The 20,136-nt window shown below is 36.6% G+C and overlaps 2 protein-coding genes, 1 long non-coding RNA gene and 5 other non-coding genes across 10 annotated transcripts; 2 read left to right on the forward strand and 6 right to left on the reverse strand.

Annotated features, from left to right (window-relative positions):
* Positions 1 to 166: 166 nt before the first annotated feature.
* Positions 167 to 240, forward strand: TRNAV-AAC (transfer RNA valine (anticodon AAC)). Its single transcript has one exon. It is a non-coding gene; the product is annotated as a tRNA-Val (tRNA).
* Positions 241 to 999: 759 nt separating this feature from the next.
* LOC110805136 (dynamin-related protein 4C-like) lies at positions 1,000 to 3,153 on the forward strand. Its single transcript, XM_022010757.2, has one exon. The coding sequence runs from the start codon at positions 1,000 to 1,002 to the stop codon at positions 3,151 to 3,153; it is 2,154 nt and encodes a 717-aa protein (XP_021866449.2).
* A 617-nt stretch (positions 3,154 to 3,770) lies between these two features.
* Positions 3,771 to 7,026, reverse strand: LOC130460125 (uncharacterized). 2 transcript variants are annotated; one of them, XR_008920069.1, is made up of 3 exons: positions 6,891 to 7,025; positions 4,630 to 4,755; positions 3,771 to 4,247 (listed from the first exon to the last, which is right to left on the reverse strand). It is a non-coding gene; the product is annotated as an uncharacterized lncRNA (long non-coding RNA). The 2 variants fall into 2 exon arrangements; XR_008920068.1 differs by having other exon boundaries at positions 4,630 to 7,026.
* On the reverse strand, positions 6,357 to 6,448 carry TRNAY-GUA (transfer RNA tyrosine (anticodon GUA)). Its single transcript is given in 2 exon segments — positions 6,357 to 6,392; positions 6,412 to 6,448. It is a non-coding gene; the product is annotated as a tRNA-Tyr (tRNA).
* On the reverse strand, positions 6,973 to 7,046 carry TRNAV-AAC (transfer RNA valine (anticodon AAC)). The gene has a single exon. It is a non-coding gene; the product is annotated as a tRNA-Val (tRNA).
* An 8,845-nt stretch (positions 7,047 to 15,891) lies between these two features.
* On the reverse strand, positions 15,892 to 15,965 carry TRNAV-AAC (transfer RNA valine (anticodon AAC)). Its single transcript has one exon. It is a non-coding gene; the product is annotated as a tRNA-Val (tRNA).
* Positions 15,966 to 16,047: 82 nt separating this feature from the next.
* On the reverse strand, positions 16,048 to 16,121 carry TRNAV-AAC (transfer RNA valine (anticodon AAC)). The gene has a single exon. It is a non-coding gene; the product is annotated as a tRNA-Val (tRNA).
* Positions 16,122 to 16,770: 649 nt separating this feature from the next.
* Positions 16,771 to 19,880, reverse strand: LOC110805137 (putative wall-associated receptor kinase-like 16). 2 transcript variants are annotated; one of them, XM_056827804.1, is made up of 4 exons: positions 19,703 to 19,880; positions 18,735 to 19,593; positions 18,380 to 18,487; positions 16,771 to 18,236 (listed from the first exon to the last, which is right to left on the reverse strand). In XM_056827804.1, the coding sequence occupies exons 2-4, from the start codon at positions 19,561 to 19,563 to the stop codon at positions 17,029 to 17,031; spliced, it is 2,145 nt and encodes a 714-aa protein (XP_056683782.1). In that variant the 5' UTR covers positions 19,564 to 19,593; positions 19,703 to 19,880; the 3' UTR covers positions 16,771 to 17,028. The 2 variants fall into 2 exon arrangements, with proteins under 2 accessions (XP_056683782.1, XP_021866450.2); XM_022010758.2 differs by having other exon boundaries at positions 18,735 to 19,736.
* Positions 19,881 to 20,136: the final 256 nt, after the last annotated feature.

The following is a 20,136-nucleotide window of genomic DNA, read 5'->3' on the forward strand; positions in this document are numbered from 1 at the left end:
AACCTAAAGAAGAAATTGTCTTACTTTCTTTTTTTTGACGGTAAAAAAGAAAGAAAGTAAGACAATTTCTTCTTTAGGTTACAATAATAAAATAATTTAAAAATTAACAAAATTAATTGTAGAATTTGGTTTAAGTTAAAATTAACCAGTAATCTCTATCAACAATGGTTTCGTGGTGTAGTTGGTTATCACGTCAGTCTAACACACTGAAGGTCCCCAGTTCGAGCCTGGGCGAAGCCATTTTTTATACTCGTACGGAGTAGTTTTCTTCTGTTTTACCAATGGCGACGATTTTTGCGTGCAGTGTCGAATCGAAAAAAAAAAGGTGCGAATTCTGAAATACTTTCATATATTCGAACCTTAATTTAATTCAATTTCAATCAAATCTACACTCTTTGATTTACAATTATCATTATCTTGTTATTGATTGTTGCGTGAATGTAGTGAAATCTCGTTGATCCGAAACAAATTGAAACCATTTGATTTAGCTGGCATATTAGATTATGTTGAGGGTAACGTAGTTATCCTAGAGGATAGAATATCATATGAAATAGAGTTATGTTATCTCATATCGTACTACGTATAACATAACTCTATATGAAGTATGATATTTATCCTCAACAGATTATCAATTTGGCAATTAATTCCGTATTGTCAAATTCCCAGACCGAAAAAGTTTGTTCAAGCCCCGTATGGCCGTAAGACAAATCTCGAAAACGTACTGAGTTTTTACTGTGACGTTTGGTTTACAAGAGCTATTATATTTAAGAGCTACTCTGTGTTTTATGCACTATACAGGCATACATACAGCTATACTGTACAATGCATTGTACTTGAATTACATGCAACTTTCCAACTTCTATCAAATTAACCGTACTCCGTACTGCAGTAATCTCCTAGTCTTCCACAAAAACAAATCAGTATAAAACTTCATTGATTCATTGAAGTTCATCACAAAATAACCCAAGTTTCATTTACCAAAACGGCAAAACCAAAAAGATGACAGAAACAGATTCCTTGTACTTTTACCTACTGATACCATTCTTCTGGTTGGGTTTTTGTATTCTTTGTTCTTCAGTAGCATTCTGGTGTATGTTAATCTTTTCATCCAACACCAAAAACGATGTCGATAATACAAGCAATTCTCACTCTCGTCGTCATATCAGACAAAAATCTTCTACCCCAATCACACCACCACTTATTTCCCCCTACAATGACCACATCCGTCCTCTACTTAATGCAGTTGACAAACTCAGAAAGCTGAAAACCATAGAAGAAGGCATTCATCTCCCTACAATTGTTGTAATAGGCGACCAATCATCAGGAAAATCAAGTGTACTTGAGTCCTTAGCCGGAATCAGCCTTCCTAGGGGTCATGGAATATGCACCAGGGTCCCACTTATTATGTCCCTACAAAACCACACCAACCCAGAACCTGTCTTCTACCTTGAGTACATGGGTAAAGTCATGCAGACTGATGAAACCCATGTTTCTGAAGCAATTAACTCTGCTACTCAAGAAATTACAGGGAATGGTAAGGGGATATCTAATACTCCAATAACACTTGTTGTTAGGAAACAAGGTGTTCCTGACTTAACAATGGTTGATCTTCCTGGGATCACTCGTGTACCCGTACGTGGACAACCAGAAAATGTTTATGAGCAGATAAGGGAGATTATAATGGAGTATATTACTCCTGAAGAGAGTATTATTCTGAATGTTATATCTGCAACTGTTGATTTTTCGACTTGTGAGTCAATTATGATGTCACAGAGTGTGGATAAAACTGGGCAGAGGACTCTTGCTGTTGTCACAAAATCTGATAAGGCTCCAGAATGGTTGTTAGAGAAGGTGACGAATGATGATGTTAGTGTTGGTCTAGGGTACGTGTGTGTACGGAACAGGATAGGGGAGGAAACGTACGAGGAAGCGCGGTTGGAGGAGGCGAGGCTGTTTGGGTCCCACCCCTTGTTGTCGAGGATTGATAAGTCGATTGTGGGAGTACCGATATTGTCTCGGAAGTTGGTTCAGATACAAGCTAACATCATCTCCAAGACTTTGCCTAACATTGTCAAGCAGATCGATGAAAAGTTGAATGTTTATGTTGCTGAATTGAACAACATGCCACGTAAATTGTCCTCAAAGGAAGAAGCTATGGTAGTGTTTATGCAGATTGTGGGATCGGTGAAGGACTCCCTAAGGAAGATTTTAATCCGAGGAGAGTATGACAAGTACCCTGATGATACGACAATGCATTGCACAGCTCGTTTGAATGAGATGATAGGTGGGTTCTTGAAGCTAATGCAATCAAAGGAAAATGATGTTAATAATAAATCAGGTAATTTCCTAATGGAAGAGATTCGAGTTCTTGAAGAAGCTAAAGGAATCAGGTTACCGGATTTCCTTTCCCGCTCGGATTTTCTCGCTGCATTGCAGAAGAAAGTGAAGGGAATATCTCAAACGCCGGTTAAGTTCGTGACTGAGGTCTGGGGATACATTGACGGTGTAGTGATTTCGGTAGGAAAAGGACATTCTGAAAAGTACCCACTCCTTCAGAGCTTCAGCAAAAGAGCTGCTAGTAATCTGATTTCTAGGATGAAGGATCAGTCTGTTGCTCGTGTTAAGGAGATTGTGCAAATGGAGATGTATTCTGATTATACTTGTAATCCAGATTACCTATCTGTTTGGAATCGGCTTATGTTGAATCAAGACAAGTTTATGAGTATTGTGGAAGGCAAAGCAGAACTACATTGGTCTGATTGGGGTGCGAAGGTGACTGGTATGGAGCTTGAAGGGTTTGGGAAGGTTGAATTAGAGCATTTGAAAGACTACAAGCACTTAGCAAAGCAAGCATTTGACATGAAGATGCGGATAGAATCATATTGGAGAATTGTTTTGAATAGGTTGGTGGATTCTACGGTTCTTTATCTGGTGTTTAGTATTCAAAATTTGGTAAATAAGGAATTGGAGTATGAGTTTGTGGGCGAATTGATGGGTCCTTATGGAGGAGGCGCAGACAGGATGCTGGAAGAGTCTCCTGCCGTGGCAAGCAAGAGAGAGAAGCTCAATAAGAGTATACAAGTTCTGAAAGAGTGTAAAGATGTTGTATCAACAATCTTGGACAAGATTGTTGAGTACAAAGAACAATTTTAGGTTGAGTACAAAGAATAATTTTAGGGTTCAGAAAGGGTTGTTTTGTGTGACATTTGTGTCGTATTGGTTGGTAGGTTTTGTGGTTTTATGTGTATTATCGTCTGCAGTTTAGCAGCACGTTTTGGCATCAATAGCTTATGTTAGTTTTCTTATGCTGTTAAGAAGTTATTCATATGTTGCAAATGGTTTTAGCCCCTTCTGAACAAAGTAGGATTTTCTGCAGCAACATGAGGAAATTTCAGGAACCTCAAAACACGTAAAACATTTTATGCAAACACAGATGAACCAGCAGCATAAAGCTTCGTAGTATGATAAGTCATGTTCAGAGTCTAGGTACCACGAAGGGGTAAATACAACAGACTCTGGTCTAGTGTTCAGTCAAAACCAATTTAAGAGCATTAGAAGAATAACACTTACAATTATTGTGAAGAGCAGAATCTCCATATAGGCACAGGATGACAGCAAGGTCGGAGATGAAGAAAAGGGTGATACAAATTTTCCTGTTTCGAGTATAGGTGGGTTTTATACTTCTATGTTCATTTATTTTACTCTAGTCCCAGAAATATATACAAGAATTTTTAAACTCCAAGTGTATTCCCTCTTTCATTTTGTTAGACTTCACAAACTAAAAACAATCTGTATAGTAAATATCAATATTTATGGACTACATTAAGCTATTTTGACGCTGCACAAGTGCCATACAAGAGATCCAGAAGGTAAAAAATTTCCCAAGTATGACAAACTTCCAGTTTAGAAACACACAAATGCAATAAGCTATAATTTTACACAATCACTGCAGCAAGAGGCTTCAGGAAGTACCTTATAGTTGTCAGATACTGACCATGAGTTGTTGGACTTAGATTGAATTAGAGGGATCCTCATCTTCTTCCTTACCCTCATTTACAACTCGAGCATCCAGAATATCAGAGAGACGAGAACTTTCCATATGGGAAACAAATTCAACTGCCAAACTAATCCATCCTCCCTCTTTGTAGGGGCAAATTGGTTTCTTCCTGTTATAAGCTCTAACAAGAACTTATCGAGTCAATAGGAACCTAGGACCAGAAGCACTAATCCAGCACCTATGCTGAACCCTGAACACATATTTATGTGGATTACATCAATAAAGATGGGGATTCACAAAGTTCACTACATGAATATACGCTGATCAATAACGAATTCATCCAAAAAATATCAAAGCAACACGTAGGAGGTGTACTGAGGCATTCAACTCAAATGATTAGCACAAGCCACAAGGTGTAAGATCAATGAGTATGGTTAGCAGTGTTAAGGGGATGCTTGTTGTACTTTAGATTCTATGTTACTAAATGTTTAGAGAGGTGATGAAGTCAGTGATATCAACAGGGCTAATTCAGCTACGGAACAAGTTAATGCAGCCACAAACAATCAATAGAAGATGGAAGCGAACACTAAGAGCATATTGGGCAATTGCTGGAGGAATTTTGAAGTACTTACCAAGAATTGAAGCCCGCTTCAACAACAAATTCTTTTCACAGTAAAAGTAGGTTGAGTCTGTGTCAGTTGAATAGCCAATTACACAACGATCTGGTTGATGTCTGCACTTGTGACATTCTTTCACAACTAATACCAAAAGAAAATATTGAATTATTTTTACCCTGAATGACCTGAAACCAAAAATATAGGCAATAGCATCGTACATACAATCAGGTTTTGAGATATTGACACCAGATGCTAGCCATAGGATTGATTCTAGTTGAAGCAGAAGCAACAACAGAGACATCATGGTTTGTTTATAGTGTTTTTTTTTTCCTAAAATGCTACAGCTGAAGTTTTCACCTCCCTTATCTCCCAATAAGTAGAAAAAACCTCAGTATAAAGCAATGTTATTTCAAGTCCTCTATAATTTTCAACATAAACAAGAACCTGCTCCTGGGAATATTTTAAGGGCTAACTGACAACTTTGTAGGTCTCTTCAGACTCTTACTACTCTTGTTTTCTTTCCCCGACAATTTAAAAATATAAGAAAAAACAAATGCCACACACACTATGCTTTCATAGAGGAGGACACTCTAGTTGCCAACTTTTTGAACAAATTTTCCATGGTTTTTTCTAAGCCTAGTTGTGACATAAGGTCTTTCTCTTTAATATTGCCTCTTGAAATTTCACCAGGGAATAAGGTACACCCTTTAACATCAAAAAGCTTATGCTGGTCATGTGCAGAGCAAGTAATTAAAAGAAAGTGAGAAGGTGCACCTATGACTAGCATCTGGTGTCAATATCTCAAGGCCTGATTGTATAGATAACCTATCACGTATAAACTAGCAAAGATAGTCATATCATAGAGGATATGTGAATAGTAGACCTGTTCAACGGGCCGGTTTAGGGCCGGGTCAGAATTAAACGGGCTGGGCTGGGCCGGGCTAGGGCTGAACCCTTTGATAAAAAGACCGGGCTAGGGCTTTTAACGGGCCTCCAGCCCGTTGAACAGGTCTACTGAATAGTATTAAAAGTCAATATGGTACATCTATTAAAAAAACGAGTTAGTATTACCAAAAGCTCCTCGGCTGTTCACATATTCTTTCCCAGTCAATCTAAAAAATCTAGAACAAAGGCCTAATCATGCTAAGAAAGCAACTCGTACTCAGATCACTTCTATAGGTTTAATCATCAGAGACCAGTTTCACAGATAGATGTTCGACCAAAAACTAGAGATGGAAAAAGCTGATCTGTGGCGATTACCTGGTCCATACTATCTGAACAATCCTGGATTGTACCAAAATTTCAAAACATAACATTGCGATGTTGATTACACCGAAATTTGACAGCATCCAAACTCAACCAACCGAAAACTAATGGTACACAAATCAAATTTGATCCAACAGACCCCATTTGTCAAATCTGTCACAAGTGCTGGGCTAAAAATAACTCGTACTGGTTAAGTTTGACAAGTTTCTACTATATGACATGTATCTGGTTACAGAGGACAAAACCCAGCAATATCTGAAACAGTTAATCAATCTTTGGTATTTTCACAGCAAAGAACTTTCTTATTAATTTCTTAGAATGAGCTCAAATATGTTACAGATTCATCAGTATCACCTATAATATAACCAGCTTACATTTTGTTGGGATACATTTGATGTTGCCAACTTCTTAGTCCTCCTCGGTCGCAACAGTGCAACACTAGGGAGAAAGAAGAACTACAACAGAAAAAAGGAAAGTCCGACCTGCCAGAATCGAACCAGCGACCTAAGGATTAATCTACTGAACAAACAACTACAGTCCTCCGCTCTACCAACTGAGCTAAGGTCGGCTCTTTACTAATTCCAAACTCAAACATCACAAATTTTCATTACCAGAATTCCAGTTACTAACTCGACTAAATAGAAATTCACAACAAGCAAGCAATACAATTGACATTAATCAAATAAAATGCAAATTTCCACACTTAAATTCAACAAATTTCAATAGAACCTGGAAAAAATCGGTTAAAAACTCTAAATTAATTGCCAAATTGATAATATAATATTCCAGCTAAATCAAATGGTTTCAAAAAAAATTGGCATCAACGAGATTTCACCACATTCACACAACAACCAATAACAAAATAATGATAAATTGTAATCAAAGAGAGCAGATTTGATTGAAATTGAATTAAATTAGGGTTCGAATATATGAAAGTATTTCAGAATTCGCACCTTTTTTTTCTCCACAGCTAAACAAAAACATCAATTGAAAAAGAATTAGGGTTTTACCGCAAATTCCAGGATTTGACACTGATGAAGCGCGCAAAAATTGTCGCCATTGGTAAAACAGGAGAAACCACGCAAAAATAAATGGCTTCGCCCAGGCTCGAACTGGGGACCTTCAGTGTGTTAGACTGACGTGATAACCAACTACACCACGAAACCATTGTTACATAATGTACTGACAATGTTTTAAAAAGATCCTCTGTTAACTTTTACCTGCACCGTATTTCACGCTTACCAATCCTAATTCCTAACATCTAAAACTAATACGGAGTATATTTAAATATCAATGAGTAAAAATTGCAAACGTTAATTTTTAGAAATATATATAACGAGTCTAACTATTTCTCACATTTTTTCCCCCTCTTACGTATAAAACCATGCATCGAAGATAACACAAAGTAGAGTATGAGAATAGACAAAAGTCTAAGTGTTGCAAGTAAAATGAAATGGAGAAAGTAATGGTGTGTGTATTATATTTCTTCAAGAAGTTCACACATTCCTGCTTCAAGGTATACAATAGAAATTTGACTTTAGGATCTAATTCCCTTTTTAGCTTGATAATTAGGCTCTGTTCTATTTGACTTATTTTGACTTATTTTAGACAAAATAAGTATAGATAAGTTCAGTTAAGTTCAAATATATAAGTTCATATAAGTTAATTTAAATTCATATAAGTTCAAATAAGTTCAGTAACAATAAGGTTTTTTCAGACATTTTCACACACAACTAATTTTGTTTCAGACAAAATAAGTTTTTTCCACATAAAATAAGTTCAGATAATTTCAGATTAATTCAAATAATATAAGTCCAGTCAGAATAAGTCCAATAAAACGGAACCAATTTAATTAATCTCGTTCTTAAACTTGGATATTATAGTTGATCATTTGATTACGCCAACTCGCACATGGAAAGCAAATGCTCTAGAGTCGGGAGTTCCTCGTCCGGTAATTCAAAATTATTAAAGATATTCATTTAGTCCTTTGATACTAGGAAGATAGCGGTAACGACATCGCTTCAAAATTATTATTTCATAAATGATGATTCATAAATGATGATCAACAAAGAATTAGTCAGAAGGAATACTACAAAAGCAACATTATTTGATTATTTATCATGGTACCAATTAATACTTCCTCCGTTCTCTTTTAAATGACACGATTGGGATGTGGTAATTAAGTCCCAACGTTACTTAGCTTGTGCTCAATGTGGTAAATGGCAACGAATTTCCAGAGGAGTTGAACAAGGCCTTCCTCGTGCTCATTCCTAAGTAGACATCCCACAAGTTGTTTCGCAATTTAGGCCCATTGGGCTTTGTAATGTGGTTTATAAAGCTGTCACGAAGGTCATTGTAAACAGGTTAAAACCAATCCTTCCCTCGATGATTTCACCTATGCAGTGCAGCTTTTTTCCTCACCGCCAAAGTACGGACAATATCATAATCGTCCAAGAAATGCTACACTCAATGAGAAAGAAACAAGGAAACACAGGTTATATGGCTATTAAGATTGATTTCGAGAAAGCTTATGATAGATTGAGGTGGAGCTTCATACATGATTCATTAATCGAGATGAAGTTGCCGCAAACCATGATAAAGGTGATTATGCAATGCATTTCGTCGGCCAAGCTTCAAATCTTGTGGAATGGGGAGCCAACAGACAGTTTCACATCAACTAGAGGTATCCGACAGGGTGACCCGTTATCCCCATATATCTATGTTATCTGTATGGAAAGGCTGTCACATTTAATTGAAAATGCAGTCAGTAATGGTGCATGGAAGGCAGTTCGAGCTAGTAGAGGAGGCCCAATATTCTCCAATCTAGCGTTTGCGCGCGGATGATTTGATCTTATTTTGGGAAGCATCAATTGATCAGGCAAGGATTATTCTGGCGTGTATGGATGCATTTTGTGAAGAATCAGGAAGCAAGGTTAGCGTGTAAAAGTCTAGAGTATGTTTCTCGAAAAATACTAATGACTCGATGCGTGACTTAATCTGTGAAGAACTACGTATGGAGGAGACCAAGGACCTTGGCATGTACCTGGGGGTACCAACCATTAATGGAAGGACCTCGAAGAGAGAGTATCAATATCTATTGGATCACATCAATAACAAGTTGGCGGGGTGGAAGTCGAAGGTAATATCCCCTGCAGGCCGAGCCACACTCGTTCAGTCATCGATAAGCTCCATGCCATACTATGCTATGCAGACAACAAAACTTCCAAGATCCACATGTGATGACATGGATAAGGTGGCTCGAAGGTTCTTATGGGGAGGTACGGAGGAACAAAGAAAAATATATCTAGTTTCATGGGAACAAGTCACAAAGGAGACAGTTAATGGAGGACTAGGTATTCGCTCTATGAGGCAAGCTAATTCCGCGTTTCTCACTAAACTGGGATGGAGGGTGATTGCAGAACCGAACACACTGTGGTCTCAGGTGTTAAGGCACAAATATTGGGACGGCCGGTGCGACTTAGATATTTTCAAGCACAAGCAGGGGTCCTCTAACGCATGGCGTGGCATTGTGGACAACGTGGATATACTCCGGAAAGGGGTAAGTATGGAAGTTGGCAATAGGCAGTGTACATTCTTTTGGAACCACAATTGGACTGACAAGCGCTCACTCTTAAAACTGGCAACTACAAAACCACCTTTGGACCTCCAAGATCGAACAGTACATGAAATGTGGGAGCCAAATCATGGCTGGAAATGGGAGGAATTTGCGGAGTTCCTACTGCCAAAAATCCTACAACAAATTGACTCGTATGAGCTAGTGGATGATGAGGAAGCAGTGGACCGAGTATTTTGGAATGGCACGACGATGGGGAAGTTCACAGTCAAGTCAGCTCTAAGGATTGTTCGTGGAGAGCTAGAAATGGGGGCTACTAAGAATTGTTCGAGGGTATGGAAGTTACCAATATCACAACGTATCTGATTCTTCATATGGCTGGTACTCCACAACAGACTCATGACTAATGCGAATAGATTCATTCGCAACCTGACTAATGACCCAAGGTGTTTGGTATGTGGCAAGGTAGAGGAAAATGTGGAACATGTGCTTCGTAGGTGCCCTATTGCTACACTCATGTGGAGAAAGTTCCCGAGAACCAATGATCATGAGATTTTCGGAGGCAGTCTTGAAACATGGATAATGCGTAATACGAGTTTGGATGACACAAGAGACGAGAAATGGCCAACCATTTTCTGTACGACATTATGGTGGCTATGTAAGTGGAGGAACAATAGAATTTTTGATCACCAAGTGGAGATACCGGTTGACCAATTGGGGTTCATTGTGGCTAAGGCTAGACTGATTATTAAGGAAATAGAAAGGGATGAGAAGATGGATGGGAGTGGAAGGCGTAGCACTCGTGAGATAATGGTTACTGGGAAATTCCCTCATGAAGGATGGACCAAATTGATCACTGATGGGGCTGCAAGAGGCAACCCGGGTCAAGCTAGAGCCGGTAGAATCCTAAGAGATCATAAGGGTGAGAAATAGGCCTATTTGTTGTGGCTTAGCCACGAGTGTTAAAGCGGATCGAGTTGGTGGCAGTTCTTAAGGGGTTGGATCTAGCTTGGAATAAAGGGGTGAGGAGAGTGATCTTGTAGGTAGACTCTCAGTGGTTACTCGCACCCTTCTAGGAGATAATCCTTCTAGCTCCCATATTATCATATTATTCGTAGGTGCAAGGAAATGGTTACAAAGCAAGAGTGGGAGGTGGTAGTTTAACATTGTTATCGATCGAGAGGCAAATCGCTCGGCTGATTGGTTGGCAAACTACGGAGTTGGACTGCAACCAAAGATGGTGGTTATGGAAGCGGCCCCGCCAGGCCTTCGGGTTGTTTACTTGGAGGAATGGGGGGTATTGGGCTGCTGCGACGAGTGCCTGCAGTGGCAGCCTAATAGGGAGATGTAGTGTTTTGCCTTTACGTTTTTTAGTAGTTTTGTTTTCTTGGTTTTTTGTGCTTTCGTTAATTCCTGTTTGAGTGTGGTGTTTTTATCTATTACAAGGAGCTTAGACTCCAACCTTCTTCACCAAAAAAAAAATGACACGATTATTTAGGCACGTTTTCCAATGTACGATTTTAAACATTAAAATCTCCAATTATGGATAAGAAAAAATTATGAAAGTTGCTATTTGAAAAATATTTATTGAGACGAATCTAATAAGACCCCCCACGACTATGCTTGAAGTCAGAGGAGCTTGTGCGAATAGTGTCTAAACTCAATTTTGTCATATAAATAAGAACAGCGGAAGTACATTAGAGTGTAATCTCATTTTTTTCCCTTGATAATAGGTGCGAAATGTAACTTAGTCTGAGTTCAAATTTTTTTTTTCTTTTGTGAGGGTTTGGAGACAATGAAGCTTAGTAATTGCATTCTCACTGGTAGAAAAAAAACTCATTTATAGCGCACGTAAATAGGGCCTTTAGTAGCATTTTTTAGCGCTATAATTGTGAGGGCTGTAAATAGTAGACTTTTATTTGTAGCAAACAAAAACGCTACAAAAAGACATCAATTACAACACGTTATATTTCACGCGAGCTACAAAAAGTGTATTATTCGCAGACTTTTACAATACACGGGCGCTACAAATAGAGTTTTTCAAAGGAAAGTCTTTGACACTATTCACAACATTCACTTAATAAGGCTCGCTGCAAATAGAACATTTATTATACAAAAAAAAGCTGCAGTAATAGTGTATAGTTATATAGTAAAATTTTAATCCATAATAATGCATGATACGAGGATAATATCCTTGAACCAACTTTTCTAAAATGATAGGTATATCTGGAACCAAAATAAATTAATTCATTCAAGTAATTCGATGTGGTGAAGCATGTCTAACCACTAGTCAATAAATTGCGGAACAAAAAATTTTCATCATAAAGATAATATTACGCATCATGTAAGAGGTTCAGATATATCTCCTCTTGTTCTTATGATACTCCATTTATCACTTGTAGTTGGAGCAACGTAACAACAAAAGAGATAGTAAATTACACAAAGTATCATAATACGTTGAAGGTTTTCTCCAACAACAAATACTCCAGGATAAAATTTTAGAATATTCCAGGAGAATCAAATATACTTAAAATACCTTGAGGCTTGACTCAGTGCAGCAACTTTGTTTTTCGATGCGAAGTTAGTCATTTTCTAGTACAACCGTTCACTAGCCTAGAGTATCATACCACATGTTTGATTAAATGTTCTGAGGCTTACAACTTATATTTGGTGAATAAAACGTAAGTCTAAGAAACATACTTCTGCAATACGCAAATAACGAATCTCTAGCATACAAGATCACTGTGTTCGAGAAAAACTTCTTTTTTCTCTAGCTGACTGGTTGTTTTGTTAGTGACATATAATGAAACACAATTTAAGTTTCGGCGTAGAACTTGTAGAAAAACACATAAGTTAAATTAGAGGTAAGGTAATAGTTGCACGACAAACCTCAAGTACCAATTTGTTCCCATCCGTTTCCAGTAAGTGTTTTTGTAATTTCAACGGCTTTGTGAAGCTAATAAACAATCTTTATAACGTCAATGAGAACAAAACATTGCTATTTGTCAACTATAGGTTGTTGAATCATTTGCTCTTAAAAAAATGTACATGGAATTAAAGTACCCCTACACATTTCTATTGACGCACCTAAACTTAGAACATTGAACATAAAAATTAATGGTGTGTTTGACTCTCTTGTTATAAAGATTTTCGAGAATCATCACTTCACCATTAAATTAAATAGTTACAAGTGATTCATGTATGCGATGCATGCGTGATTTTTAAAATACATTAGCTTATGAGCCATTAAGGCACAAATGAAATTAAATTTGTTTACGAAGTATTATTAATTACTCGTAAACAATATTATAAATAAGAAATATTTTTAATGAACTATTATTTTGTTACTTGTGATTGAGAAAATATGAAGTACAAATTAAAAATAACAACGTAGTAAAATTTTGAATTTGTATAAAACACAATTAGTTCAAAGTGGTCAATTACGCATGAATTATACTACGTAGTAAACTACAAATTTAAATCCTGTTATTTTAAAAAAAAAATTACTTTTTTCGGGAAAAATTGAAGAGAAATTAATTATGTTTTAAAAAAATAAGTTAAGTTTAATAAACATAAGAACTAACTGGTATCTCTAAATTTTTAGGGGTTAAAATTGAAACTTTTTTTAAAAAAAATTGAAATATCTTTTTAGGGATTATATTTAAAATTAAAGTGTAAGTTGATATAAATATAGAACCATATTTAGAATATGATTTGATTTTAGGTTAATACTAATGTTGTATGTTAAATTTATAATTTTATCATTGTTATATTTAGAATATATTTTAATCTTAAATTAGAACTCATATAAACTTTGCATGGTAAATTAGACGATTTAAATTAACACAAGATATATAGTTTATTGTTTTTTATTATAAATATAATTTGTCATTCCTAATTATTATATTACTATTTTAGTAAAAATTTGTCAATATATTTTTGAGCTTCCTCACTTTTGTTATAACTTATTGAGTGTAAGTGATGACACATACAAATTATATCGTAGAAAATATTGTCAAAATTACCACAAGATATGATATGTTTTTGATAAAATTTTATTTGTTATTACTTATTATTAGATATAAGCATATTGTTGTTTTGACCTAAATTCCGTCAATAGAATTTTATTTGAAACTATGTTAGGTCCAGTATTTTAAACAAAAAATGGTATTACTTATAATGTTCAGTGTATTTGTCAAAATGTTATTTCAAGTTTAGGACAATTGTGTAAATTTTTCAAATGACAGATTGAAGCATTTTAGGAAGAAAAATATTCACATAAGTTTTTGTTAAATCTGACGGTACTCACCCTCATAAAATTTATTTCAATAATATGGGGGGAGAGGAATCAACTTGTATTAGTATTATTCGAATTTTTTATTAGTTGATAATCTTCTAACACAAGTATATTATGAGCATGCAATAACACATATATGTGTTTTTTTATTATTATAGTGATTTCTTAAAGTCATTAAATATGCTAATAGTGAAAAAAAACAAAAGTATGATAAGAATATTGCAGTAGAATTTTTTTTTATTAAGATTGTAAAATTAGATAATTTTTTATAGTTATTAGTAACATATAATGCAATATTAGAAAATCAATAGTAATAATGCAGAGTATTTTATTTGTAATTTTTTCCATGTTAAGTGATTAATAGTTTTCATTCAATAACAACATACTCCCTCTGTACCTTCATACTCGTCCCGTTTCATTATAAAGTCGTTCTCTAATACTCGTCGCGTTTCTATAAATGACATACTTTTACTAACATTATACCGTTTCTCTCACTTAACAATGGACACATATATTACTACTTCGTTAAAAAAACATTAAAAATTTCAACCCACCCCCACCCCTTTATTTGGCCCTTTTCCCACTAACTATTTTAAAAACAAATTCACTATTAATACCACCTAATAAATTAATTGTGAATATAATGATACGTCTTCCCCTAATACGAGTGCCTCAGACTCATATATATAATAATTATAACGTACAGTAGTACAATTACGAGTATACGCTTAGTATCATCTATTACACCCCCTCAATCTGTGTAGGGGGAACCACGTGCAGATTGGACCGTAAAAACTCAAAACGCTAACCTGACAACCTTTCGTAAAAATGTCAGCGATTTGTAACTCGGCGGGGACATATCGTACAACTAAATCATCATGAGCAACACGCTCACGAACGAAATGATAATCTATTTTGATATGCTTGCTACAATCATGCTGAACCGGATTCACCACAAGATAGGATGCAGAAACATTATCACAAAAGAGCTTCACGGGGGCGCGGATGACAATTCTCAACTCAGCTAACAAAGAACGTATCCAGAGAGTATCTTGTAACGTGTATGCAACAACGCTGTACTCTGCTTCTGTGGAAGATTTGGAGATAGTGGGTTTCTTCTTCAAGCGCCGGGAAATTAGATTGTCACCAAGAAAAATTGCATAACCAGTGGTGGAACGACAACTATCGGGACAACCTGCCCAATCCGCATCTGAATAGGCAATCATGATAGACATGTCCGGGGTGGGGCGAAGCCACATACCGCAGTCTGAAGTACTCTGCAAGTACTTGTAAATACGCTTAACAATCAACAAGTGAGATGTGCGAGGTGCATGTATAAATTGTGAAACTAAATGCACAACATATATGTAATATCAGGTCTTGTCATAGTCAAGTACTGTAAAACCCCAACCATATTGCGATACTCAGTAGGATCGGATAATAAATCATCGTCTGTAATCGAAAGTGTGGTACGAGTAGGAAGAGAGGTACAGACAGGTTTAGCAGTGTGCAAATGGAATTTGCGAAGTAGATCATGCACATATATTTTATGACACAAAATAAACCCTTGGAAGTATGCACCGGTCAATTAAATTGCCTAAAACTTTGTGCCGGTCAAACTGAGACGAGTATTAGGGGACGGAGGGAGTATTATATTCGATTCTTGTCATAATAAATGAATTTGTAATTTCGTGTTTGTCAACTTTTTTTATGTAAATGAAGATTACATGGAGGGAACGATTCATAAGCAGAGCATCACGTGTCATATGAACTTTCTTATAAACGTCATTTAATAAATACGAGTATTATAGATTGGTAAATTTTTACTAGTGATCCTTTTAAAATTAACAACACTAAATTTTTCGATACATTGAATAATGTTTTTTGAATAATTTTGTGATGCATTAAGAAAACCAATTTTCTAACCTTAAACACTCAATTCATGCATAAAAACAAGGGGAAAGATTGTGACGTGGTACTAATGTTGGCTTATTAACCAACTTTCTAACCTTAAACACTCAATTCATGCATAAAAACAAGTGGAAAGATTGTGAAGTGTTACTAATGTTGGCTTATTACTGTTCTGAGAGTGAGAGTTAAATTAACAAAAGCAAAAAGAAGTGACCAGAAAAATAGAAAATGGCTTCGCCCAGGCTCGAACTTGGGACCTTCAGTGTGTTAGACTGACGTGATAACCAACTACACCACGAAACCTTGTTAACAGTTGAGGATGGTTAATATATAAATTTTTTGTTACAGTTAGTTTTAAAAATAAAGCAACACAGTGACAAAAAATTGGCTTCGCCCGGGCTTGAACCGGGGACCTTCAGTGTGTTAGACTGACGTGATGACCAACTACACCACGAAACCTTTGTTGTTTTTATCGGATCGGTAATTTACATAATTCATTTAATTCAAGTACTTTACTATTAACTTCCAAGTTTCATAAATTCAATTTTTAATTATTAAGTTACGTTAATGTAGTGAATTTTGAGCGTAGAAAGAGCCACAAAATGCAAACAATGCAGACAAATTTCAATCCCGTATCATAGGATACTGCCTATATATGTTACCCGCATGGTTGGACTCGTGTCAAAGTTTCCGACAAGACTATTTTTGGGGGAGATAGAAAAGTATGATTTAAGTTAAAATGAAGTGTCGAAGTAACCATATCCATTTGTGAGTTTCAAGGATTCGGCATGGGCATTTGAGGTAAAATGAAGAGTCCCAGTAACATATGGTACTCCCCTATGACTTTAACCAATTAAGCTAGTTGATATCCACTAAAAGCGGATATGCCATTTTCTAGGACAATATATATGTAAGTTTAATGTTCACAATTGTTTACAAATTCGACCACGCACTTTGGAAAGTAAAAACTATGCATTGTACCAATTGCTTGAGGATCTTAATTGCTTTGAGCAAGATTCACTTGCCTACACTGTTTCCTTGTTTCAGTTTTTCACCAATTAAACATCTTTCTAACTTCTGATTACACCGTTTCGTTGAGTTATGTCACTACAATAAACAACTTACCTTATCAGTTTCAGGTGCCACCTTATCAGTTTCACTACAACAATGTCATAAGTTGCTAACAACTAGCGAACAGATCATCTGAGTTATGTCACTTCAATAAACAACTACCTTATCAGACTTCAGACTCCTTTCATGCCGAACAGATCATCTGAGTTATGTCACTACAATAAACAACTACCTTATCAGTTTCAGCTCGAATTCAGTCAGTGTTGCTTACAACAATGTCATAAGTTGCTAACAACTAGCGAGGATATCTCATTTCAGTAATCATGTCCTCCTCCATAGTGCACAGCCGCGATGAATCCCCTTCCTCGAACTGCAAACAACAATGACTCTCAAATTCAACTACAGAGGCATTGTTCTGTTCTTCATCAGCTTCCTTAATACCAGCATACTTTTCATCATACTTTCTCAAACTGTCCAGCTTCCTTGCAACTTGTTTCATTGACGGCCTTTTCTCCCCGTTCAGGCTAAGACATCGTCTGACAAGCTCTGCAACAGCAATGAGCTGCTCAGGGGTAGTTTCCATCATCAATCGAGGCTCCAAAATGCTGAAAAACTGGTTGTTCTTCATTGCAGACAGAAAATGTGTTGCTAAATTTCTCTGTTCAATCCCCCTCTCCCATATAATAGGTTTTCGCCTTGTTAGTAGCTCAGCAAGAACTACTCCGAAACTATAAACATCACTCTTTTCACTCAGATGACTAGTTTGAAAGTATTCAGGATCGAGATACCCTAGAGTTCCTTGGACTAGGGTGGTTACTTGAGTTTGGTCCATTGGAACTAGTCTTGACCCTCCAAAATCGGATACTTTTGTCATGAAGTTTTCATCCAGAAGTATATTAGATGACTTGATATCTCTGTGAATAACTGGGATTGAGGCTGCTGAATGAAGATAAGCAAATGCATCAGCAGCTTCTGTTGCGATTCTCAGACAGTTTTCCCAAGAGAGAAATACTGAGCTTCCTTCACCATGGATCAGATCATACAAACTACCATTACTGACAAATTCATACACCAGTAAAGGGATTTCAGTTTCTAAGCAGCATCCCAAAAGCTTTACTACATGTCTGTGGTTAACTTGTGTAAGGATGATCACCTCGTTAATGAACTGTTCAACTTGAATTTCCCCACTTAACTGAGATTTCTTTACTGCGACTACTTGATCCCGTACTAATCCTTTATAAACTGTACCGTAGCCACCTTTACCAAGAATGTTTTCCCTACTGTAATTTTTCGTGGCAGCTTTCAGCTCGTTACTGGTAAATATTCGGGGTGTTGTTGGTTCATTGCTGTTTTGAAACGAGGGAAACTGCTGCTTCTGCAACAACATACCGCCATTTTTCTGAAACCATCTGTCTTTCATTTTCTGATGCTTCCGTTTTTTCAGACAGTAACACAGACATGTGAAGTTCGCGCAGCACAACAACAAAAGGCCGGTAGTACCTCCTGCAAATTAAACATGCTTGTTTAGCAGTATGCTTTACACTAGGCTTGCCAAGAAAATTCATCTAGCTTATACAAATCAAGTTATCCAGCCTATAACGGCTATCAGTAAGTACGCGATTAGTAACTTAACTGAGAGGACTTACCAAGAATTTCAACCAGTTTTGCCAGAGGATCCTTCTTACAGTAGTAGGTGCCTGACATATTGCTTTGGCCTTGACATCGACCTCTGCACTTTCGACACTCTCTTGCAACTAAGAAGTGAAGTAATAATCAGTTCCCTCAAAGCTAGTGAACTAAAGTATAGTACTATGTTACGGCTTTGTTCTCTTCACCTGGTTTAGTCTGATTTTTCTAGTTCCTGGTCTGGTCTAAATGTTTTTTGTTTTTTCTGGTCTGGTCTAATAAACAATAAGAATAAGGTGAAGAGAACAGAGCCTACATACAGATCAAAAATAATACATGGCCGTGGAAGTACATAAGAGGTGAAGTTATGTTTACCTTGGCATCCATTTGGAAGATAGGGGTTCCCTTCATACGGAAAATTGCATAAGCAGGTCTGAGATTTCGAACTCCCAACACAAGTGACATTGTCACTACTAAAAATCGGCATGTATGTAGCCCACCATCTTAACACCGTAGTAGGGTGAAGTTCATCCAAAGTTGAATTTCCGGTAGCATAACTGTGTGCTGAACTACTGTCAACTAAAGCAACTACCATGTTGCAGGCATTCGGGGGAACAGTTCTACTCTCATTAAGAGACATATTCAAAAACCCAAAAAAGGTTACCTTGGAGCTAATTGGTGCTATGCAGCATCCAATCCCATTTCTGCAGCTCTTTTTCGCGGTCACATGATTAATATTTCCTGAACAAACTGTATCACATTCAGCCAAGTTATCTCCTAGTCCATCAGTCAATACAGCATTACCTGAACAGCCGTCTACCAGCAAAACATTATCTTTTCTTATGAAGCGATATGAACTGTTTCTTATGTCAATTGGGTCCATAGCATCACCTACACAAATACTTTTGGGTGCCATGATTAGTTTCAGTATCTGATGATCATTATCACCGCCTTCTGCATACTGTAACGTCAGGTTCTGATTACGGTACCTCCCATTCCAACTTATATCCACCACCTCGAAGTTCAGCAGATGCAAGAATGGTTTTGGAGGATTGAAAGAAACATTGCATATGATCTCGTACCATGCATCATGGAAACAATTCTCACCAATTCCGAAAGGATATGGAATCAAGACACCACCACAGTGATCTGCACATCCTTGCTTTGCTATAAATGAAGAGTTTTCTGGAAAGGATGATGCCATTTTTGTTACACATAATAGTGATTGCAGTACCTGAATCCAAAGCAAAAACAAAGTCATCATTTCTCGGGTTTCTAAAAGAAATCTAAAACACCATGAACAAAAGCTAAGCTCTTCCCAAGCAGTATTATTATTACACTACCAGTACAGCATTATCTTCTCACAATAATTATAAGTCTTAGAAAAGTCCTCCCTTTTTCCCTTCCACAAGTCTCATTCTGGTAAAATCTTGACTACTTCAAAATTTCCATATCCAACACAAAAACCCATTTGTCATGTCCCTACAAATTAATGCATTTGCTCCATACTATTACAAGGGACTATAACATGGCTCTAACTTTTGGTCTATAGACAGAAAGCATGTCTAATTCCACTTATGGTGCAATAAAATAACTATGATTTTTAAGGCTCCATTCTATTCGACTTATTTTGTCTGAACATATATTAAAAAACTAAGTTGAACAGAACAGAGCCTGATTTTTTGGTTAAGAAAGACAACTCAAGACAAAAGAAGTACTATAAATGAGAGATTTGAGGATGAATTAACATTACCATAGGCTTTGATATTTGACCTTT

Source organism: Spinacia oleracea, chromosome 4 (genome assembly GCF_020520425.1).
Source record: "Spinacia oleracea cultivar Varoflay chromosome 4, BTI_SOV_V1, whole genome shotgun sequence".
NCBI classification, from domain to species: domain Eukaryota; kingdom Viridiplantae; phylum Streptophyta; class Magnoliopsida; order Caryophyllales; family Amaranthaceae; genus Spinacia; species Spinacia oleracea.

Bases quoted from the DNA above. Each gene is read 5' to 3' on its own strand.
- LOC110805136 (XM_022010757.2), top strand. From the start codon at position 1,000: ATGACAGAAACAGATTCCTTGTACTTTTACCTACTGATACCATTCTTC.
- LOC110805137 (XM_022010758.2), bottom strand. From the start codon at position 19,623: ATGATGACTTTGTTTTTGCTTTGGATTCAGGTACTGCAATCACTATTA. The intron at 18,488-18,734 runs GTAAACATAACT...TTCACTTCTTAG, and splicing joins TCTTCCAAATGGATGCCAAG to TTGCAAGAGAGTGTCGAAAG. The intron at 18,237-18,379 runs GTAAGTCCTCTC...TTTAATTTGCAG, and splicing joins AAAACTGGTTGAAATTCTTG to GAGGTACTACCGGCCTTTTG.